Raw genomic sequence first — 24,516 nt, 5'->3', positions numbered from 1 at the left:
AGCCATCTAAACGACTGAGCCAACCAACCTCTCTCCCGGAGATTGTAGATCAAGAAATTGTGCAATTGCAGCCCATTATTTTCCATCTATAGACATAAAAGTTAGAAAATCATTGGCTGCAACAAATCAGTATTTCCTGTGTCTTCCTTTCAGAGAATACTGACAGAAATCAATCACATAGACTCCAATGAATACCAATGCTGACACATCTCTGCTGCTGCTGCTAACAGTTCTGAGTCACACGCAGTCAGTATGTTGATACGATCCATTCAGAATGTTCTTTTCCACCCTGTGACTTTTTTTTTGCCTTCCAGTGAGAAAGGTAACTTGGAGAAGTTGGTGCATTCGCTAAACCAGCAAATCGATAGCTTGCAGCTTGATGTGGAGCGGCTGAAAGCAGTGAATAGTGATCTGCAACGCCAGCGGGATCACCTTGAAGATGAGAAGGAGGAATTACACAGAGACAAGGAGCAAGCCAGGAAAGAAGTCGATAGAGGGTGAGCGGATATCCATGGGGCTTGTTTACACTGTAACAAGTTAATATTGATGACGCTAATGAATTGCTGTTGGAGCAACCTTTCACCCTAACACACACAATGTAAAGATTAATGGAATGGGAACATTTCTTTCTGGTCCTTCTCCCATGGCTGGCATAGGCAGCAATTCCGAAGTCCTAGTGGCCCTGGAAGAGGAGGCTGTGCAATCCACCAGTAAATTTTGGCCTTCTATGATCAGTGGCGACACACCAAACAGAGTGTCTAATAGACATGTGAAACGATGGGCTGGATTCTCCAGTCCCCCAGCCGTGTGTTTCTCGATTGGGCGCCATTTGCTGGTGGCGGTATTCTAAGTTCCTGCCGCTTGTCAATGGAATTTCCCATTGAAGCCACCCCATGCTGCCGGGAAACCCGAAAAAGGCGGGGGAGGGCGCCGCTGCCGGGAAACGTGAATCTCAACGACCGGAGCATTCCGGCCAATGTTATGATATATTATCGGAAACCTTCAAAGAGGGGATGGTTTGCGTATAGAGCAGACACATTCCTATGAGAGGACAGAAATGATGACTAAAGATATAAAAATTAAAAAAGGACAGAAAAAGCAAGCTGATAACAATTGTAGTGTTCATAACAAAGAATGAGAAAGTGCAGAAGAGATCTGAAAAGGGGAATAGGACGGACTAAAGGAATATGGGAATGGATCAGTAACTAACATAAAAAGGAACCCAAAAATAATTTGAAAACACATGAGTAATTAAAGAATAGTCAAAGGAAGAGCAGAACGGATTACAGACCAAAAGGAAAATCTTCGTGTGGAAGCAGAGAGCATGACCGAGGTACTAAATGAACACTTTGCATCCATCTGCATGAGAGAAGAAGATACGTCCAGTCGAACTATAAAGGAAGAGACAGTAAAGATATTGGGTACAATAACAATAGATCAAGAGGAGGTACCGAGAAGTTTGGCAGTCCTCAAAGTAGAAATGTAACTGTGTCTGGGCAGGCTGCTTCCTGGGTGACCGAGGGAAGAATGAGTAAAACGTCTGGAGGCTGTGGCCACAATCTTCAATCCACCTTGGAATGGGGTTGATTACAGAGCACAGAAGAGTTCCAAATGTTAAAAGCCTGATTAACCAAGGGGAGAGAGTTTAACTGGAAACTACATGCCAGTGTGCCTGCACCCTCAATGGTGAGCATTTTACAGACAATAATCTTGGATGAAATGAATTGACATTTAGAAAGTACGGGCTAATAAAAATTAGCATGGATTTGTGATTGAGTTCTTTGACGTAATGCAAAGAGTTGATCAGGGCATTGCAGTAGATGGATATACTGGTTGCGATTTATCGGCCGGGTCCCGCCAGAATTGGAATGGGGTGTTGCCAGTAGATCTCAGATGCCAGTAGCCTCTCCTGGGATTCCCGACGGTCGTTATGGCTTGCAAGGTCTAATGAGACCTTGTGAGACATTATGATTTGGATCCCGCCCACAATGGGTGGGACCCAGAGTTGCAGAGTTAAGGGACACCAGATCGAACCGGCTCCCGGGATCTACTGGCCTCGCCGAAGAACCCCAGCCGGGCGCCATTCCGCAATGGTCCCCACAAACACACAATCGAATAAGATGGCTCTGATTGAAGTTGTCTTAAAGTTTGACCCCTTAAAAAGGAAATTGATACATCAATGACCATAGTGGGTGAGCAGACTTTCCACTATCTGCATGTTAAGCTTGAGTAGTACGACAGCCGAACTTTCGACATACACCAAGGAAATTTTGAATACCCACAGAACAACTAACACCATAGTGGCCTACAGTGGGCAGGAGGCCAATCTACTTTTGGTTGTCATGGAAAGACATAGACCCAGTCTATTGGGAAGAGACTGGTTACCGAAAATTAGGCTCAACTGGCTGGAAATCTTCAGAATATCTAACAGCATCCTCCAAGATGTCTTACGGAGGTATGAAGACATTTTCCATAAGAAATTGGATCAGATAAAGGACGTAAAATCTAAGATATATGACAATCCGGATTTAACACCCAAGTACTTCAGAGACAGACCAGTGCCATGCACACTACAACCGAAAGTTGAAGCAGAGGTAAAGAGATTGGAAGGGCTGGATATAATCAAGCTGGTTCAGTTTTCAGAGTGGGCAGCACAGATAGTCCCTAAACGTTCAATAAGCATATTTGGGGACTATAAGATGACCATAAATCAGTTGCCCAGGTCGATCAGAGTCCAAATCCCTCAATTGAGGAACTCTACACTAAGCTAGCGGGGGGCCTCACTTATTCAAGAACAAAAGAACAAAGAAATGTACAGCACAGGAACAGGCCCTTCGGCCTACCAAGCCCGTGCCGACCATGCTGCCCGACTAAACTACAATCTTCTACACTTCCTGGGTCCGTATCCCTCTATTCCCATCATATTCATGTATTTGTCAAGATGCCCCTTAAATGTCACTATCTTCCCTGCTTCCACCACCTCCTCGGGTAGTGAGTTCCAGGCACCCACTACCCTCTGTGTAAAAATAAATTCGACCTCAGTCACACCTATCTGCAACTGGAATTAGATGAGGAGTCTCAGAGGTTTGCTGTAATCAATACCCACAAAGGCCTTTTCCAGTACACCAGATTGCCATTTGGCAATGCTACAGCCAGCACTACCTTCCAACACACGATGGAAAATATCCTCCAGGGAATTCCCAAGGCATACTAGTCACTGGCACTTCACTTCACCAGAAGAACACATGGCCAGCCTAGAGAAAGTACTAAAGAGGCTTTGTGATACAGGAGTCTGCCTAAAACGCAAGAAATGTACTATTCAGGCCTCAGAAGTGACATACCTAGGATTTTGTGTTGACGTGACAGGGTTGCACCCCTTGGAAGAAAAGGGCAAAATCATATGTGACGCCCCTGTATCCAAAATGTCTGTGAGCTTAAATCAATTATTATGGAAAGTTTATTCCGAATTAGGCCGCAACATTGGCACCATTGCATCAGCTACTCTCTTCACTCACCTGATGAAGGAGCTACGCTCTGAAAGCTAATGATTAGAAATAAATCTGTTGGACTTTAACCTGGTGTTGTAAGACTTATTACTGTGCCCATCCCAGTCCAACGCTGGCATCTCCACGTCACCAGCTACTGAGGAAGAATCAGTAGTGGCAGTGGAGAGAGCACCAAGAGGAAGCTTTCTGAGTCGTGAAGCAAGTATTACGGGCGGTATTCCCCCCCCCCCCCACGCCGGGTGGGAGAATCGCAGGGGCACCATGCGAGTCACACCACACCGCCCTGACACCCGCACGCGATTCTCCCACCCACCCCGAAACCAGCACCGCGAGAATCGCGCCGGGCCGTTCGGAGAATCGCCGCAAACGGCGAGCGGCGATTCTCTGGCCCGCATGGGCCGAGCGGCCGGCGAAAAAAATTACAGTCCCGCCGGTGCCGTTCACCCCTGGTCGCTGCCGGCGGGAACTGCACGGGAAAGCTGGGGGGGCGGCCTGTGGGGGGGCTCCTTCACCGGGGGGGGGCCTCTGATGGGGGTCTGGCCCACGATCGGGGACCACCGATCGGCGGGCCGGCCTCTCCCCCCCCCCGGGCCTACCTCCTTCCGCGGAATGTCCTAGAACCCCGGCACCATGTTTGTGAGGGGCCGGTGGGCGTAAGAAGTTCCCCGCACATGCGCAGGATAGCGCGGCCCAACTGCGCATGCGCAGGAATGAGCTGCCTCAACTGCGCATGTGCGGGTTGGCGCGGTGCCATTTGGCGCAGCGTAAGGAGGCTGGAGCGGCGTGAACCGCTCCAGCGCTGTGCTGGCCCCCTGTGGTCGTGCCCGGGCCCTGTTCGTGCCGTCGTGAAATGCGGGAACGGAGAATCCCGCCCTACATTTTTCAAGCTGCTTGGTGCATTTTGACCCGGGGAAGCCAATCGTGCTGACATGTGATGCATCCTCTTATGGCATAGGGGTCATTTTATCCCAGAAAATGGGAGGTGGTTCAGAATGCCCTATCACCTTTGTTTCAAGGACCCTTTCAGAAGCAGAACAAAATTATGCCCAGATTAAGAAGGAGGGCTCAGTGGTTATATTTGGTGTGAAGAAATTTCACCAGTGTGTGTTTGGTCAATGGTTCAACGTGGTAACTGACCACAAGCCAATCCTGGGCCTTTGAAGAGAAGATGAACCCATATCGCTAAAGCCTCAGTGAGGGGGCAACGTTTGGCCTTGCTGCTGGCAGCTTACAACTATGCTTTTCAGCATCGGCCTGGAAGCCAATTGCAAATGCGCTCGCATTAAGCCACCTGCCCCTACCCAAGAGCATTCTGCCACCTCCTGAACCCCAGGAGATCAATCTAGCTTTGAACTCCTAGATGTTCTGCCAGTGACCACTAGTCACTTCCGCAGCTGGACTCAAAGGTCAAATCAATGGCACAGGCTGGTTGGGGGTACAAAAAGTCTGAACTGCTGAGACCCTACTTCACTTGTCAAGACGAGTTGACATGTAAAGACGGGGTAATTACATGGGGATCACGGGTGGTAGTCCCGCATCAGGCCAGGGCCTCCAAGAGCTACACAGCACCCACCCACGACAGACAAAGGTGAAGATGTTGTCGCAGAATTACGTCTGGTGGCCATGCCTAGACAAAGCCATTGAAAAACTAGTACAACAGTGCCACCCATGCCAAATGCAACAGTCTTTGCTGCCTTCTGCCACTCTTCACCCTTGGAAAGGGCCAGGTCGCCCGTGGACTAGGGTCGCCGTTGACATTGCGGGTCCGATTATGGTCAAGATAGTTTTGGGGCTAGTGGATGCCCACTCTAAGTGGCTATCAGTTCAAGAAACGGGGACCACAACCTCGACGGCCACGGTAGATGCTTTGCGCCAAGTGTTTACCATTCATGAGCTTTTTGAGTCAATTGTTTTGGCCAACAGCGGCCCCTTCAATGATTTCCAGGTTTTTGTGCTAGCCAATGGCATATGGCCCAGGAGGACAGCCCCCTACCACTCAGCGTCAGATGGTTTGGCTGAGAGGGCAGTCCAAACTTTCAAGAATGCCACAAAATAGGGCAGCACGGTAGCATAGTGGTTAGCACTATGGCTTAACAGCGCCAGGATCCCAAGTTCGATTCCCGGCTTGAGTCACTGTCTGTGCGGAGTCTGCATGTTCTCCCCGTGTCTGCGTGGGTTTCCTCCGGGTGCTCCAGTTTCCTCCCACAGTCCCGAAGATGTGCTATTAGGTATTTTGGACATTCTGAATTCTCCCTCCATGTACCCGAACAGGTGCCGGAATGTGGCATCTATGGCGTTTCTCAGAAACTTCATTGCAGTGTTAACATAAGCCTACTTGTGACAATAAAGATCATTATTATAAATAGCAAACTGATAAACCCTTTCACCAGAAGTTGGCAAATTTTTTGTTGTTGTACAACTGAACCCCTCGTGGGCCGCTCGTGGGTTGTCGGTTGAGAACTCGATTGGAACTTGTGTTTCCAAATTTGACAGGGAAGGAGGAGCCAGGTATGTAGCAAGTAGTTAACTGTCGGATTTTTTTGAGTCTAACAAAGGCAGAAGGATTTCCAGGTTATGCCTGAAAAGGTTGCTCTCTCCAAGAAAACCTTCCAAGAAATCTCTTCAAGAAATCTTTACAGAATAGTATAGCAAGTATCCCTGTGTTTTTTAAAACTTTATTTACAAGTAGCTTTTGACCTGTAATGGACTTTGCTTAATTGGAGATAGAGAAGCCGTAAGTTAGTAGGTAAAGTGTTTCCTTCTATTTTAAGAACTGTTTAACTGATGATTGATGTTAATGTTGTTAATTCTGTGCTTAACCTAAAGTTTATTTTAACATAAAATATACCTGTTGGTCAGAGTCATCACTCTTGGGGTGAAGTATCCTTTTCTCACAGTTTTACAAATGTTTTAAAAAGTGTTTGGGGTTCTTGTTTCGATCCTAACAATTGTTGGGGTCTGGTTCGGGATCCTAGCAACATTCTCCCTGTGTCTGAGTGGGTTTCTTCTGAGTGCACCGGTTTCCTCCCTCAGTCCAAAGGTGTGCAGGTTAGGTGGATTGGCCATACTAGAATTGCCCCTTTAAGCATCTAAAAATGTGCAGGTTAGGCGGAGTTACAGGGATAGGGCAGGGGAGTGGGTGTAGGTAGAGTGCTCTTTCAGAGGGTCAGTGCAGACTCGATGGGCTGAATGTCCTCCTTCTGCACTGTAGGGATTCTATGAAATGCAGCTAGCATTTTGAGAATACTCCTGTAACTCGATCTAGCCAAGTGAAGGTAGGCATTCCTGTTTCTGTTCAACCAACTGCGCCTGTTAAGGCCAATGAGTCCAGTTCACTGAAGTGGTACCTGTTGAAGAGGCACCGACTGTTGACCACTCAATTGCCTAAAAGAGTGCCGAGCCTGTGGCAGGGCTATAGAGGTCCATGAGAACCTGGAGGTCTCTGAACTGATTGACCTTTTGATCGACTCTCTTTCCCCTGTTGTCTCTGTTAATATTTGTAACTTATGTATATAGTTTTTGTGGTAGTTGTAGCAAGGGACTTAAGGGGATAGGGATGTGGCATTGCAGCGCCTTTAAGGAGGTGGGCTCCACAGACCAAGTGACTGGCCAATCACGTGGGAGGACATGAACCCCAACCAATACGAAGCTTGCGCGGGGCCCTGGTAGCATGGCCCCGGGCAGTGTTGACCAAGCGGATGTGTAAAGACCTGTTTATAGTGTTCTGTGCCTGTTATTTAACTGGCTTTCCCTTTCATTAATAAACCCCTTTGTTAACTATTGGAAGTCTGGAGCCATCACACCCATTTCAAATGGAGATGAGGTGAAATTATTTCGCTGAGTGTCTTGAGCCATTGGAACTTTCCCTGAAAAGATGGTAGAGGCAGTGTACTTGAGTATTTTTAAGGTAGAGATGAATCGATTCTTGGTAAGCAAGAGTGTGATAGATGTTATGGACGTCTGGTCAGCCCTCAAAAATAGCTAAGAGACTGGATGAGAAGCCATAAGTTTTTTCAGTTTTAATGCGGCGTGGAAAGATTGATTTGCTTTAGTAGTGATAAAATAAGAAATAGAGGTTGGTTATTCTACAAACAAACTTTATTAAAACAAACAAAAAGAAAACAATATTTAAACTTTTACTTCAGCTCTAACACTAACATTTTACATGCAGTTTCTCAACCTTAACATACTAGTTCCCATCAAACAACACTTTACATGAACATGCAGCTCCCGTTTCACTTACACAAACAGGCCATGCAATACTTATATTTCCGAAACAATTTTTCTTCTATTAGAGACAATTGTTCAGAACCATTTTCCAAAATCTGCCTCGGTGGCAACTTTCACGACCTCCCTGATCGATTTCCACAGTCGTCTTGTGTAACTGTTCAAAACAACATTCTTCCTCTCTCTCTCTCTCTCTCTCTCTCTAAGCTTCACCCACCCCCTCAAACAAAGGTGCTCTCAGGTTTCCAGACTTGGACCTATTACCGTTAGTTTGGCTGATTGCCCACTCCTGTTTATACAAAAGAACAGAACTATGCCATTTATATGCAACTGACCTTCCATTGACGAACAAAATAGATCATCAGACTCTTTGATTTGGGATAATGGCTTGTCAAACAAGGTTGTCCCAAAGGACAATGGATCTTAAGTGGCTCTTCCTGGCTCAACAGGGGCAGACTCAAGGAGCTGAATGGTCTACACCTGTTCCGTACGTCCATATGTAAACTGAGGTCCTGTTTGGCCTTTCAGGTGAAAATAAGAGATTCTCAAGCACTATTTTGATCTGGGCATTATCACATTGCTGTTTCAGAGAGCTTGCTGTACACAAATTGGCTGCCACATTTCCTACATTACAAGAGATTACACTTCAAAAGTATTTATTTAACAGTGAAGTGTTTTTGGAGGTTGTGAAATGTGTAATAAGAACAAAAGTTTTATTTTAAACTATTCATTTAGAGGGAGAGAGTTTAAAAAAATCCTATGTGTTGCTTGTTAATCAGCGCTTAAGTTCAAAGCATATCTTCAATAAAATGGAGCCTTTTTTGTTTAGTTTTCCAAACAAAACTAGTGTGGCCGGCACAGTACCTTCTCCTTTCATTGGGCAATAAGGTGCTTCCCCTCTTGTGATTTTCTTTACTGTAGTCTGGATACCAGCAATTGTGTTCTTACAGGCAAAAGGCATTGGAGCTGATGGAAGTAAAGAACTCGGCTTTGAGAAAAGAGCTGGTCGTTGTAAAGGAAGCCTTGAACAAAGCTACACTGGAAAAGGAGGTGCTACAGAATGAGAAGACAGATTTGGCTGAGGCTCTTAGCAAGGTGTGTGGCACAGAATGTGAGAACTCAACAAAGTCAGGGCAAAGAAATGCAAGGGGGCGGTTGGCTGAGATTTTCAGCAAGGTATGCAGTGTGAGAGCCCAACACTCAAGTTCATAAAGTGAGAGGGAAACCTTTCTGAGGTTCACATGGACTACATGCACAGTTGCGTGGCCACTTGAGTATTTCAATACTGTGACAGTCTCAGATCCTGTCTCCTGGATTTATACCACCTCGACAGAATTAAGAATGACCCCCAGGGAGCCAAAGATAATAATGATGACAACAAATAATTTTTAAGTGTGGCCTTGAGGAGCATTCTGAGCAGATTGATGATATGGTTCTATTTAGCATTAACCAGATGCTCACTGTCTCTGGCCCACATTAATTATGCACACCGCATTTTAATTTATTTTCATTTCATTGGGAGATTTGTGTTATTGTTCTAAAAACCCCTACATTCACTGGATAAACTCCTGTTTAAATTATTGTTCAATTTAGCAAGAAGTTTTGTTTGTTTTACTTGGGGTTGGCCCACTTGCATAAACTCCCTTTAATATGTTCATAGTCTTGTTGATGCAGTAAAACGTTTGGATCATTTAAATAATAGAATCCATATGCATTCAGTCTAGTAACAGCTTTACCATTAAGGGCAATTCTTCCTTGAGATTTTTTTTCTTTGTATACATGTAATGGGTTTCTAATTTACGTCAAATTCTCCTCCTATCTTTGTGGCTGTATACGGTTGTATTTGATCTCGATGACATTTTGTGAAAGTTGTTTGTGCTTCTTCCTGTTTATGCGTTTCTTCTCATGAATGTTCCCCCCTTTTTGACCTTATAGGCTGAGCTGACTAGTGCAGACTTGGAGTTGTCCTTGAGCAAGCTGAAGACCGAAGAAGGTGTCCTGCGAGACACTCTTGCCAAGATGAGCGCGCTAAGTGAAGGCCTAGCTCAGGATAAGGTTGAATTAAACCGCATCCTCCTCCGGGTGAGATAACTGAGGCAACCACAGAATGAGGTCACTTTAATGTCCCCTCGCTCTGACTGTATGTGAGTCAGATGTGGTTACACATTACAGGCAGTCTAACAGCAAATGCAGATCACATTACGAAAGCCAGAAATACATTGGGTTTGATTCCTCATCTTGGTTGAAGTGCCTCAGGTGCCACAAATGTCTTCTCTATTGTGAGATAATGCAATGCTGCAAGTGGCTTCTGCATCTTGAGATGACTATCTGCCCAGAGCCTCCTGCATGATCAAGCAGAGACCACGCTTATTCTAATGATCCTTTTAATAGCTGAGAACTATCTGACTATTGGGCCTTTTCAATCTGCACGTTGTTCTCCCCTTCCAGATGCTGTATAGAAACCATGATGTTAAGTCAAATGTGCTATCAGGTGATGGACTGGCTCATTGCAGTCTGAACCTAACCAAAGATTGAAAGGTTCCTCATTTTATACCTTGAAAGATTTTCGGCCTAAATCCTAGAATATTAATGAGACTTATATATTGGTGTCAGCATTGTGATCATAGCCTCATTAGAAATTCCGCCGATGATGTCTCAGCTTCTCTGAGTTACTATTTTGACAGTTCCCAGGTCTGTTGGTCAGCTGGCTCAGTGTTCACATGCAAGCTATCACCAACAAGAAAAGTCTCTGCATGTATTCATAAATTATTACTTGCCCTTTAAGAAATGGAATAGGTTTAGGCCAGTTCCTCCATGGAGCCTTGGTGGCCACCATTCAATAAAATCATGCTTGAACTCCACCTTCCCATCGTATCCCTAGATCCCTTGATTCTTTTGGTATCCAAACATCTAGCGAATTGTGTATTGAGTATAATAAATAACAGAGCATTTACAGCTCTCTGGGGAGGAGAATTCCAAAGATTCACAGCCCTTTTGAGTGAAAAGGTTTCTCCTCATCTTAGTCCAAAATAGTTAATCCATTATTTGAAGTCTGTGACCCCCCTAGTTCTTGTCTCCCCAGCCAGAAGAAATATCCTCCCAGCATCTACCCTTTCAAGCCCTTTCAGAATCTTAATTGTTTCATTGAGATGATATCTCATTCTTCTAAATGTGAGAGAACACCGCCCTTCTCAATCTCCCCTTAAAGGTATGTTGAATCTTGTGCTGTGTAAATGCCTATCGGATCTGTACAAGTATGCGGGTTATTGTGAATTTAAATATATAACGTTTAGAACATCACTCAGTGTGTGTTCTTAGCACAGGACCCGGGGTCATTGAACTTCATGCTCGGCTGGCAATCAGATTGCACAGTCACAAGACCACATTTGGTATTTTTGTTTGAAGTCCATGTGCCAGTCAATTGTTTGCATCTGAAAGAAGGTAGCAGTTCATTGACATTCAAAAGCTTTGATTTTCTGGTAGCCTGGTAGATTGGGCGTCCACTGTATAATTAACAGCCAATTGATCTTATCTAAATTCATCACTAAACAGGAATAGTGAATAGAATTAGAGGATGTCTCTTCCTGTATAGTTTGCAGGTAATATTAACCCGCTCCTGTCCCACTATCACTGTGTCATACGCCAATATTCAAAAGTTTTCTCCTGATATTGAAGCTACGCATCTTCATTGAAAATTGCTCTTTATTTGGTTATGGTGCCTTTCTATTTTTTAAAATTAAGCGTACCCAATTATTTTTATCCAATTAAGGGACAGTTTAGCGTGGCCAATTCAACTAACGTGCACATCTTTGAGTTGTGGAGGTGAGACCCACCCAGACACGGGCAGAATGTGCAAACTCCACACGGACAGTGACCCAGCGCCGGGATTCGAACCCGGGTCCTCAGCGCCATAGGCAGCAGTGCTAACCACTGCGCCACCATGCCACGCCGTTGTGCTGCCTTTCAAGGTGGCCTGAGCATTTAGGTCAAACTGGCTTGCTGCCAATATTTGGCACTAATTTGGTATCACTCATTTGCAGGAGGAACATAAAAACAGGAGAATGCCATGAAATGAAATGAAATGAAAATCGCATATTGTCACGAGTAGGCTTCAATGAAGTTACTGTGAAAAGCCCCTCGTCGCCACATTCCGGCACCTGTTCGGGGAGGCTGGTACGGGAAATGAACCGTGCTGCTGACCGGCCTTGGTCTGCTTTAAAAGCCAGCGATTTAGCCCAGTGAGCTAAACCAGCAATTCAGCACATTGAGCCATTTTGCCAGCATGAGGTCTGCCGGGATTTTGCAGCCCTGCCACAGCGGATGCAGCAAGCCAGCCAGTCCATTGATTTTGGCAGGACTGGAAAATCCGACCGACGGGATGAGACCAGAATATCCCGATCTACCTCATTTTATACCTGGGGCGTCATTCTCCGACCCCCCAGCGGGTCGGAGAATGGCCGTTGGCTGCCGTGAATCCCGCCCCCGCTGGTTGCCGAAGTCTCCGAAGGGAGAAAAGTCGGCGGGGCGTTAATGGCGCCGCAGACGTCGGAGAAAGGCACGGGTCTGCGCAAGGCCGCCGATTTTCGGCCTGCCGATATTCTCCCGGATGGGCCGAAGTCCCGTCGACGTGATGACCGGTCACGTCGACGTAAATCAAACCTCCTTTTCATCGGCGTGAACCTGTGCTCCAGGTTCACGCCGACCAGCGTGGAGGTGAATGATGGCCTGGGGGGTTGGCCGCTGGGCAGGCGATGGCGTGGCCGCAGTCTGAATGTGTGGGGAGAGGTGTGTCTCGGGTTGTGTGTGTGTGTGTGTGTGTGTGCGGCCGGGGGGGGGGGGGGGGGGGGGGGTGGTTAGAATGGTCTGGGCTCCGGGGGAGTGCCGGGAGAGGGGTCCGTGCCGGGGAGGGGGATGGGGGGGTGTCCGTGCCGGGGAGGAGGCTGGGGGGTCCGTGCCGGGGAGGGGGATGGGGGGTCTGTGCCGGGGAGGGGGTTGGGGGGGGGCCCGTGCCGGGGAGGGGGATGGGGGGTCCATGCCGGGGAGGGGGATGGGGGGGTCCGTGCCGGGGAGGAGGATGGGGGGGTCCGTGCCGGGGAGGGGGATGGGGGGGGGGTCCGTGCCGTGGAGGAGGATGGGGGGTCCGTGCTGGGGAGGGGGATGGGGGGTCCGTGCCGGGGAGGGGAATGGGGGGTCTGTGCCGGGGAGGGGGCTGGGGGGGGGGGGGCATGCCGTGGCGGGGGATGGGGGGTCCGTGCCGGGGAGGAGGATGGGGGGTCCGTGCCGGGGAGGGGGATGGGGGGTCCGTGCCGGGGAAGGGGATGGGGGGGGGTCCGTGCCAGGGAGGGGGATGGGGGGTCCGTGCCGGGGAGGGGGATGGGGGGTCCGTGCCGGGGAGGGGGATGGGGGGTCAAGTGAGTTGGTCCACCTGGCCAGGTGCCAGCCTCCAACAGTTGGACCCATGCGGTCCATGCCACCTTGCTGGGGGGAAGGAGGGGATATGGGCAATGATGACATGTCGTCGTTCCCCCCCCCCCCCCCCCCCCAACCAGGCCGTCATGTTTTCCGATCATCCAGCGATGTTGGCCGCCGTGGCGGCAGCCGCTAATGTCCATGTTGCCCTGGATGAGGAGGAGGAGGAGGAGGAGCATGCCAGAGAGGCGGCGCAGGCTGCCGCAGAGGGGCAGGCGGCAGCCGCCCAGGCTGGAGGGACACCTGACCGACAGGACGAGGAGGGGGAGGAGGACGTCGCGGCCCCACGGCAACGGAGGCACCCGAGGGCCAAGATGCCGTTGCCGGGTTCCCCATGGTCCAGGGCGCGATTGATGGGATGCACGTCGCCGTGCGGCCACCTGCAGATAACAGGGCCATGTTCACTAATAGGAAGGGGACCTATTCAATGAACGTACAGGTGGTCGGCGACCATCGCATGATGATCCTGCACGTTTGCGCCCGTTACCCAGGCAGTGTACAAGACTCATACGTGTTGTCGCGGTCATCCATCCCCGGCATGTACGAGGGACGCCATCCCCGGCTGAGGTGCCGGTTGCTGGGCGACAGGGGCTACCCATTTCCTATCGTGGCTGATGACGCCTGTACGGAGGCCACGCAATGAGGCAGAGAACCGCTACAATGATGCCCATGTAGCGACAAGGGGAGTGATAGAGAGGTGCTTTGGCGTGCTGAAGATGCGTTTCAGGTGCCTGGACCTCTCTGGGGGCGCCCTCCAGTATCGGTCAGATAGGGTCGGCCGCATCATTGTGGTGTGCTGCGTCCTGCACAACATAGCCCAACAGAGGGGCGATGTGCCGCAGGCAGAGGAGGGCGGAGTGGAGGAGCAGCAGGAAGAGGCGCAGTCCTCCCCAGATGAGGGGGATGGGGGCAATGGTCAGGGCAGACGGGCTAGACACAGGCGGGTGGCTGCCCACCGTTACCGGCTGGCCCAGCGGGCACGGGACAGGCTGATAGCCGCCCGCTTCACTGACTAGATGGGCGTGGGAATCGGATAGTATGGCCACAGACCGCACACCATGGCAACAGCCGACCACCCACACCCCCCACCCATCCACCCACCCAGCACCCTCACCCCCCTCCCCAACCCCACCCACCCCACCCGCATGCACACCACCCCCCCCATTGCCGATCCACCTGCGGCACAACGGGTGGGCTCACACAGTTGCGGGTGGACGCGTGTCTATTGCAGGCCATGGAGGATGATGACAACCCGCCCTGCGGTGAGCTCCTGGCTCCACATCGTTGGACTATGTCTGACCCATGGCCACAGTACCACCATCCACCCGGACCATCCCTGCATGCGGCTGTGACACTGCAGCGCACGGTCCCGTCCTCTGCCCGGGGGGATGTTGATGGTGGCCCAGGGGGAAGGGGGCAGACTCACCTGGGGCTGAGGTAAGACCACCCCTCACACACACACTTGCGCTCAACGTACATGACACCCCCCCACGCTTTGGACAGAGCACAAAGGCAGCTTCTGTAGGTGTAACATTGACTTTAATAACCAAAGGAGATCATGCACGTGCCCTAGCCCCTAAAACTCATCTGTGCCCTGCACCCGTGCCAACTTACTCAGTGTCTAATTGTTTGGCCTTACGGGCCCTTTGACTACGTCTACGTGGTTCCCCAGACGGTACAGCAGAACTGGAGGTGGCCTCCTGTGATTCCTGCCCTCTGACACTGGATCCCTTTGGCGGCCGTTTCCTGGGGCGTCCTGGCCTAAATGGGCCAGGCTGCGGCCCGGGCGACTGGGATGGCGAGCTGCCAGCCTGTCCTGCCCGTTGCCCACCCGATGCACCTGGGACGGAAGAGGGGGAGTCCGAGGTGTCGCGGTGTACCGGGACCTCCCCTACAGGGGGAGCCGGGACGGACCACACCACCTCCTCCTCCCTCGGGGTGCCCGATGGCCCCCAGGCCTCTACATGGGTGGGGGATGCGAACGGACTGGCCATCCGACGCGCCCCCGACATCTGGCGCTGCCAGTCCTGGAGGCCCGTGCTGGTATCGACAGGGGTCTGCAGGTTTGCAGCCATGGAGCCCAGGGGGTTGGCAAACCCTGTCTGTGACAGTGCGACGCCGGCTCGCACATGGCCACTGGCGCCGATGCCCTCAGCGATGGCCTGCAGAGACTGGGCCATGGCCTGCTGAGACTGGGCCATGGCCTGCTGAGACTGGGCCATGGCCTGCAGAGACTGGGCCATGGCCTGCTGAGACTGGGCCATGGCCTGCAGAGACTGGGCCATGGCCAGCAGATGGCCTGCTGAGACTGGGCTATGGCGTTGAGCGACTCTGCCATCTGGCGCTGGCACTGGCTCATGGCCTCCTGTGAGAGGGCAGCCATGTCCTGGGCCACAGATGTCGCCTGCACGGAAAGCCCCAGGCCTCGCAAACCGTTCCCCATGTCTGACACCGTCGCACCCATTGCCTCCCCCACGGACGCCACCCGTGCGGTGTCGGCCTGGGTGGCACGCATGACCGGCACCACTCCCAGCTCCTGGACACGGGTGGACTCCTCCACCTGCGACTGCAGCCGCCGCAAGCCGGCCGTCACCCTCTTCGCTCGTCTCCGGATCGGTGGTTGCATCGGATCCATGTGTGGGTGTGGTAACTCCAGGAACCCGGGATCCATCTGGGCGGCAGATGTTCGCTTGGGCTGGGCTGCCCTCCGACCGCCCGGCCCCTCTGCTGCTCCTACCTCCACCTGCTGTACCGGGACGGCTGTGTTGTGCGCACCAGTGAGTGTACCAGACGCCTCATCACTACAGTATGTAGATTGTCTGACCAGAGGAGGGGCAATATTGGATTTAGTACTTGGTAATGAACCAGGGCAAGTGATAGATTTGTTAGTGGGGGAGCATTTTGGAGATAGTGACCACAATTCTGTGACTTTCACTTTAGTAATGGAGAGGGATAGGTGCGTGCAACAGGTCAAGGTTTACAATTGGGGGAAGGGTAAATACGATGTTGTCAGACAAGAATTGAAGTGCATAAGTTGGGAACATAGGCTGGCAGGGAAGGACACAAGTGAAATGTGGAACTTGTTCAAGGAACAGGTACTATGTGTCCTTGATATGTATGTCCCTGTCAGGCAGGGAAGAGATGATCGAGTGAGGGAACCATGGTTGACAAGAGAGGTTGAATGTCTTGTTAAGAGGAAAAAGGAGACTTATGTAAGGCTGAGGAAACAAGGTTCAGACAGGGCATTGGAGGGATACAAGATAGCCAGGAGGGAACTGAAGAAAGGGATTAGGAGAGCTAAGAGAGGGCATGAACAATCTTTGGCGGGTAGGATCAAGGAAAACCCCAAGGCCTTTTACACATATGTGAGAAATATGAGAATGACTAGAGCGAGGGTAGGTCCGATCAAGGACAGTAGCGGAAGATTGTGCATTGAGTCTGAAGAGACAGGAGAGGTCTTGAACGAGTACTTTTCTTCTGTATTTACAAATGAGAGGGGCCATATTGTTGGAGAGGACAGTGTGAAACAGACTGGTAAGCTTGAGGAAATACTTGTTAGGAAGGAAGATGTGTTGGGCATTTTGAAAAACTTGAGGATAGACAAGTCCCCCGGGCCTGACGGGATATATCCAAGGATTCTATGGGAAGCAAGAGATTAAATTGCAGAGCCGTTGGCAATGATCTTTTCGTCCTCACTGTCAACAGGGGTGGTACCAGGGGATTGGAGAGTGGCGAATGTCGTGCCCCTGTTCAAAAAAGGGACTAGGGATAACCCTGGGAATTACAGACCAGTTAGTCTTACTTCGGTGGTAGGCAAAGTAATGGAAAGGGTACTGAAGGATAGGATTTCTGAGCATCTGGAAAGACACTGCTTGATTAGGAATAGTCAGCACGGATTTGTGAGGAGTAGGTCTTGCCTTACAAATCTTATTGAATTCTTTGAGGAGGTGACCAAGCATGTGGATGAAGGTAAAGCAGTGGATGTAGTGTACATGGATTTTAGTAAGGCATTTGATAAGGTTCCCCATGGTAGGCTTCTGCAGAAAGTAAGGAGGCATGGGATAATGGGAAATTTGGCCAGTTGGATAACAAACTGGCTAACCGATAGAAGTCAGAGAGTGGGGGTGGATGGCAAATATTCAGCCTGGATCCCAGTTACCAGTGGCGTACCGCAGGGATCAGTTCTGGGTCCTCTGCTGTTTGTGATTTTCATTAATGACTTGGATGAGGGAGTTGAAGGGTTGGTCAGTAAATTTGCAGACGATACGAAGATTGGTGGAGTTGTGGATAGTAAGGAGGGCTGTTGTCGGCTGCAAAGAGACATAGATAGGATGCAGAGCTGGGCTGAGAAGTGGCAGATGGAGTTTAACCCTGAAAAGTGTGAGGTTGTCCATTTTGGAAGGACAAATATGAATGCGGGATACAGGGTTAATGGTAGAGTTCTTGGCAATGTGGAGGAGCAGAGAGATCTTGGGGTCTACGTTCATACATCTTTGAAAGTTGCCACTCAAGTGGATAGAGCTGTGAAGAAGGCCTATGGTGTGCTCGTGTTCATTAACAGAGGGATTGAATTTAAGAGCCGTGAGGTGATGATGCAGCTGTACAAAACTTTGGTAAGGCCACATTTGGAGTACTGTGTACAGTTCTGGTCGCCTCATTTTAGGAAGGATGTGGAAGCTTTGGAAAAGGTGCAAAGAAGATTTACCAGGATGTTACCTGGAATGGAGAGTAGGTCTTACGAGGAAAGGTTGAGGGTGCTAGGCCTTTTCTCATTAGAACGGAGAAGAATGAGGGGCGACTTGATAGAGGTTTATAAGATGATCAGGGGAATAGATAGAGTAGACAGTCAGAGACTTTTTCCCCGGGTGGAACAAACCATTACAAGGGGACATAAATTTAAGGTGAAAGGTGGAAGATATAGGAGGGATATCAGAGGTAGGTTCTTTACCCAGGGAGTAGTGGGGGCATGGAATGCACTGCCTGTGGAAGTAGTTGAGTCGGAAACATTAGGGACCTTCAAGCAGCTATTGGATAGGTACATGGATTACGGTAAAATTATATAGTGTAGATTTATTTGTTCTTAAGGGCAGCACGGTAGCATTGTGGATAGCACAATTGCTTCACAGATCCAGGGTCCCAGGTTCGATTCCGGCTTGGGTCACTGTCTGTGCGGAGTCTGCACGTCCTCCCCGTGTCTGCGTGGGTTTCCTCCGGGTGCTCCGGTTTCCTCCCACAGTCCAAAGATGTGCAGGGTAGGTGGATTGGCCATGATAAATTGCCCTTAGTGTCCAAAATTGCCCTTGGTGTTGGGTGGAGGTGTTGAGTTTGGGTGGGGTGCTCTTTCCAAGAGCCGGTGCAGACTCAGGGGGCCGAATGGCCTCCTTCTGCACTGCAAATTCAATGATAATCTATGATTAATCTAGGACAAAGGTTCGGCACAACATCGTGGGCCGAAGGGCCTGTTCTGTGCTGTATTTTCTATGTTCTATGTTCTATGTAAAGTGCCCAACCGAGGTGAGTGTTTCTGCGATGGTGGAGGGTGTTGGTGACAGCAGTGGCGTTGTGTCGTGCTCTTCGTCCCACTCTGAGTCCATGGCACTTTGGGGTGGGGGTTTGTCTCCACCCATCCACTCTGAGTCACTGTCCGGTATTTCGTCTTCCTGGGTAGTGCTGTCCCGGGTAGGGGTGTCCTGGGTAGTGCTGTCCTGGGTAGTGGTGACCTGGGTGGTGGTGTCCTGGGTAGTGGTGTCCTGGCTCGGCTGTGACGGGGGGCCTGTGGCTGCCCCCCTCGTCGCTGGGTGGCACACGCCTGCGTCGTCGCACCCGCACGTGACGGGGGCGTCGTCTCCCTGTTGCTCCAGGTCTCTCCGTCTCCCATGGTCTCCAAGGGACATCCTGCGGGCGTCGCATGCCGGAGGGTCCGGGTCTCTCCGTCTCCCGTGGTGTGCGAGGCGCATCCTGCGTTCTTCGCATGCCGGACGGTCCGGGTCTCTCCGTCTCCCGTGGCCTCCGAGGGGGCATCCTGCGGGCGGTCTGCATCTGCGGGGATGGGTGCCTCGACGTTTGCTCCTGCGATACACAATGAAGCATGCATGGTTAGACACGCAGGCAGTGATCAGGTGATATGGGGGGAGGGGGGATATGGGGGAGGGGGGATATGGGGACGGGCTGTCGGTGGCTCACTTGCTAGTACGCCCCCGACATCTGCATCAGCAAACTCCCGGTCCTCAGGTCCGCCAGCCAGTTCCAGGGCCCTTTCCTCGTGTTCGGTCAGTGGCCTCTCATCAGCGGGGCCTCCTCTAGTCCTCACATGCTCCCTATTGTTGTGTGCGCGCTTCTCCTGTGGTGGGGGGGGGGGGGGTGGCAGGGGTAAAGGGCAACAAAGTTAGGCAGGTATATGAATGCACGCCATCGGTTGCGCGTGTATTGCAGAGGTTAAGGTTAGGGCTGGATTCACTTGGGGATATGGGGGAAGGGGGGATATGGGGGAGGGGGATATGGGGGAGGGGGATATGGGGGAAGGGGGATATGGCGCAGGGGGGATATGGGGCAGGGGGGATATGGGGGAGGGGGGATATGGGGGAGGGGGATATGAGGGATATGGGGAGGGGGATATGGGGGAGCGGGGATATGGGGGAGCGGGGGATATGGGGAGGGGGATATGGGGGAGGGGTGATATGGGGGAGGGGGGATATGGGGGAGGGGGATATGGGGGAAGGGGGATATGGCGCAGGGGGGATATGGGGCAGGGGGGATATGGGGGAGGGGGGATATGGGGGAGGGGGATATGGGGGATATGGGGAGGGGGATATGGGGAGGGGGGATATGGGGGAGCGGGGGATATGGGGAGGGGGGCTATGGGGGAGGGGGATATGGGGGAGGGGTGATATGGGGGAGGGGGGATATGGGGGAGGGGGGTATGGGGGAGGGGGGATATGGGGGAGGGGGGATATGGGGGAGGGGGGATATGGGGGAGGGGGGGGTATGGGGGAGGGGGGATATGGGGGGAGGGGGATATGGGGAGGGGGGTATGGATATCGGGCGTGGGGGGGGAGGCTCACCCTGCCTGCTCTGACGAGGTCGTTCACCTTCTTGTGGCACTGGGTGCCCGTCCGTGGTGTCAGGGCCGCAGCGGTGACGGCCTCTGCCACCTCCCTCCACAGACGCCGGCTGTGGCGTGGGGCAACTCTGCGGCCGTGCCCGGGATACAGGGCCTCCCTCCTCTGCTCCACTGCATCCAGGAGCGCCTCCACATCCCGTGACTGGAACCTCGGGGCTGAGCGGAGGCCAGCCATCCAGTCGGGTGTTCCGGTCGGGTGTTCCGGCCGTGCGGCGTGTATGACGCTGCACGGCGTGAACCACGTGCGCAAGCGCGGATCCTGTCATGTCGCTGCTAGCCCATTTCGGGCCGGAGACTTTTCAACCATTTTTCCGGCGTGACGCAAGTCGGATTTGCGCCGTTTTTTTGCGCCGATCGGCGGACTTTGCGCCGATAACGGAGAATTGCGCCCCTGATTTTCCACCCTTTTCTTAAGTGTGTTGTTCCTTTATCCCACATTCTCACTCAAAAGGAGTGTGGGTCGTAGATAAGGGTTACTTGTAACCCCAATTGTTTTATGTGCCCTCTCAAGTAACACACTTATTTACCAAATTTGTATTTCTCTTTAAAAAAAAAACTCTGTTTACTTGGTGTCCATTGCCTTCTCGGTCAGTATTGTCTACATTGTCAACCCCCATGTTAATTGTATTTTAATTGTTTAATGAATACAGAGAGTGAGTATTCTGTATTCCTATAAATAGGAACAGAGTGAAACCCTGGTTGTTGGGTTGAAAGGTGGATGCTTGTATTACGTAACTGTGTAAACAAATGCTTATAGAAGTGTTCAAAGGCTTCTATCCTTCACCACTGGTTTTCTGGAACAGAACACTGTCCTGCTAGATAATACAATCAATCAAGAAACCCTTTCTCACACTGTTTCTGAAATGTCCTTTCACCTTTTTTGCCTTGTGCCCCCTTGTTCCAATGCCTTATCTCACTTAAAGTGGGGGATCTAACCCTGTCCCATCACCAGCTGGCTTTCTGGCTTATAATGCCCTTTGTGAAATTCACCATTAACTTCGTACATTCTACTTTCTTTTTTCAAAGTATTTTTTTATTCTTCTCCTTTTTCACATTTTCTCCCAAATTTACACCCAACAATAAACAATAATCAGTGATGAATATAATGTCAATCCCCACATCAATAACACAATCCCATCAAACCCCCAAATATTAGCCCGCATATTAACATAAACAAATGACAAAGAGGAATCAGGAATCACCCATAGTCACCATTAACACGTACAGTCCCCCTCCCCCCAACCCTCCTAGGCCCCAACCCCCCTAATGTTCGATGTGATCCAATTCTCGAAAGTGCGTAGTGAATAACGCCCATGAATTGTCAAACCCCTCCATCCTTTCCCTCAGTTCAAATTTGACCTTTTCAAGCATCAAGAATTCCAGCAGGTCCCCCCGCCACGCCAGGACATAGGGTGGAGAGGTTGATCTCCACCATAAAAGGATCCGCCTTCGGGCGATCAACGAGACGAAGGCTACAATATCTGCCTCCGCGCCCGTTTCCAACCCCGGCTGGTCTGACACCCCGAATATGGCCTCCCGAGGGCCCACGTCCAGTTTCACGTGCATCACTTTAGAGATTTCCCAAAACACCTCCTTCCAGTAATTCTCCAGCTTTGGACAGGACCAAAACATATGAGCGTGGTTTGCGGGGCCGCCCCTGCAACGTTCATTCACATCTTCTACCCCCTCAAAGAGCCGGCTCATCCTCGCCCTGAAAGGTGCGCTCTATACACCACCTTCAGCTGTATCAGCCCCAACCTCGCACATGAGGTGGAGGCGTTCACCCTCCGGAGCACCTCACACCAGAACCCCTCCTCCATACCCTCGCAACTCATCCTCCCACTTTGCCTTGATCCCTTCTAGCGGTGCCTTCTCCTCCTCCAAAATAGCCCCGTAAACCGCCGATACTACCCCCTTCTCCAGTCCCCTGTCGTCAGCACCTCCTCCGGCAACGTGGAAGCCGGCTCTACTGGGAAGCTCTTTATCTCCTTTCTGACAAAGTCTCGAACCTGCATGTATCTAAATATTTCCCCCTGCTCCAGCCCATACTTCGCTCCCAGCTCCTTCAATCCCGCAAAACGATCCCCAAGAAACAAATCTTTTAGTGTCCTAATTCCCTTATTCCCCCATCTCCGAAAATTTCTTCCCACTTCCCTGGCTCAAATCTATGGTTCCGTTGAATCGGCATTTCCCTTGACCCTGCCCCCAACCCGAAGTGCTGTTGAATCTGCCTCCAAATCCTCAACGAAGCTATTACTACCGGACTCCCCGAGTATCTCCCCGGGGCCGTCGGGAGCGGCGCTGTCGCTAGCGCCTTCAATCCCGACCGCCTATCCAAACTCTGCTCCATTGCGAGTCAACCCCTCTGACCCAGCTCCGTACCTTCTCCACATTTGCCGCCCAGTAATAATACATCAGGTTCAGAAGACACAAACCCCCTGCCTGCCTTCCTCTCTGTAGTAACACCTTTTTAATTCTGGCCACCTTCCCTCTCCATATGAATGAGGTAATCATCCCTTCAATCTCTCTAAAAAATGCCTTTGTCAGGAAAATTGGCAGGCATTGAAAAATAAACAGAAATCGCGGCAACATGTTCATTTTAACCGCCTGTACTCGACCCGCCAGTGACAGAGGGAGACCATCCCACCTTGCCTGATCAGCTTTCACTCTCCACACCAAACTAGAAATGTTGTACCTGCGGAGCCCCCCCACTCCCGGGCAACCTGCACCCCCAGGTACCTAAAGTGAGTCCCTGCCCTACGGAATGGCAGCCCCCCCACCCCTCCCCCACCCCCGGCCGAGACACCACAAAATACTCACTCTTGTCTCAATTTAGTTTGTACCCCGAGAAAGACCCAAACACTCGAAGCAGCTCTAATATTCCCCCTATTGACACACTCTGTTCCGACACGTATAACAGCAAGTCATCGGCATATAAGGACACCCTATGCTCTATTCCCCCCCCTCCCACCCCCGCACTATTTCTTTCCATACCCCCAAACTTCTTGATGCCATGGACAACGGCTCAATCGTGAATGCAAACAGCAGGGGGGACATAGGACAGCCCTGCCTAGTCCCACGGTGGAGAGAAAAGTATCTCGTTGTTCATGTGGACACTCGCCCTCGGCTCCTTATATACCCAGTTCACAAATCTTGATCTAATCCCAAACCGCTCCAGAACTGCCATCAAGTACCCCCATTCTAACCGGTCGAACGCCTTCTCAGCGTCCAATGTCACAACCACCACTGTTTCCTTCCCCTCTGCCAGTGCCATAACGACGTTCAATATCCTTCTAATGTTTGAAAAGAGCTGCCTCCTTCTCACGAACCCCGTCTGATCTTCACCTGTCACCTTCGGAAGGCACTCCTCCAGCCTACCCGCCAGTACCTTCGCCAACACTTTTGCGTCCACATTCAGAAGTGATATGGGCCTATACGACCCACACTGTCGGATCCTTATCTTTTTTTAGCAACAGTGAAATCGATGCCTGCCCCAAAGTTTGTGGCAACACCCCCTTCCCTATCGCCTCTTCAAACATCCCCACCATCAGGGGTGCCAGCTTATCCTTGAATTTTTTTATAATAGTCCACCGGAAACCCATCCGGCCCTGCCACCTTCCCCGACTGCATCCTCCCAATCGTATCTTTTATCTCCTGCTCCACTATTGCTCCTTCTAATGTAGCCCTGTCCCCTCCCCTAACCTCGGGTACTCCAACCCATCTAGAAATTCCTGCATCTCACGGTCTCCCCCAGGTGGCTCTGCCCTATACAACCTCTCATAAAGTTCCTCAAAAACCTTGTTAATCAGATCCGGACCCACCACCAACTTCCCTGCCCTATCCCTCACCTGTACAATTTCCCTTGCCGCTGCTTCCCTCCGGAGCTGACCTGCTAACAGACCATGTTAGCCTTATCTCCATGTTCGTAAACTGCACCCCTTGGCGCACCGCCTTCCTGGTAGATAGTCATCAAAGCTTGCCTGTAGTTCCTTCCTCTTTTCCAGCTTTGCTGGGTCCCCATCCTCTGTATAACTCCTATCTACCTCCAACATCTCATCCATTATCCTCTGCCGCTTCAACCTCTCCTCTTTGTCCACCCTGGCCTTAAACAAGATCACCTCCCCCTCACCACCGCCTTTAGAGCCTCTCAGACGACCGCCTTCGATACCTCACCCGTACAGTTGAAACCTACAT

The 24,516-nt window shown here is 51.0% G+C and overlaps 1 protein-coding gene across 1 annotated transcript in view; it reads left to right on the top strand.

Annotated features, from left to right (window-relative positions):
• Nucleotides 1–24,516, top strand: part of crocc2 (ciliary rootlet coiled-coil, rootletin family member 2) — a 432,771-nt gene that overhangs the window by 209,212 nt on the left and 199,043 nt on the right. The window contains exons 14-16 of the mRNA XM_072474929.1: nt 315–497; nt 8,684–8,828; nt 9,669–9,815. Coding sequence (XP_072331030.1) covers nt 315–497; nt 8,684–8,828; nt 9,669–9,815 — 475 coding nt within the window. The remainder of the gene's footprint in view (nt 1–314; nt 498–8,683; nt 8,829–9,668; nt 9,816–24,516) is intronic.

This window comes from Scyliorhinus torazame, chromosome 14 (assembly GCF_047496885.1).
Source record: "Scyliorhinus torazame isolate Kashiwa2021f chromosome 14, sScyTor2.1, whole genome shotgun sequence".
Taxonomy (NCBI): domain Eukaryota; kingdom Metazoa; phylum Chordata; class Chondrichthyes; order Carcharhiniformes; family Scyliorhinidae; genus Scyliorhinus; species Scyliorhinus torazame.
Note: the sequence above shows the minus strand (reverse complement) of the source record. Positions and strands in the feature narration are given on the sequence as shown.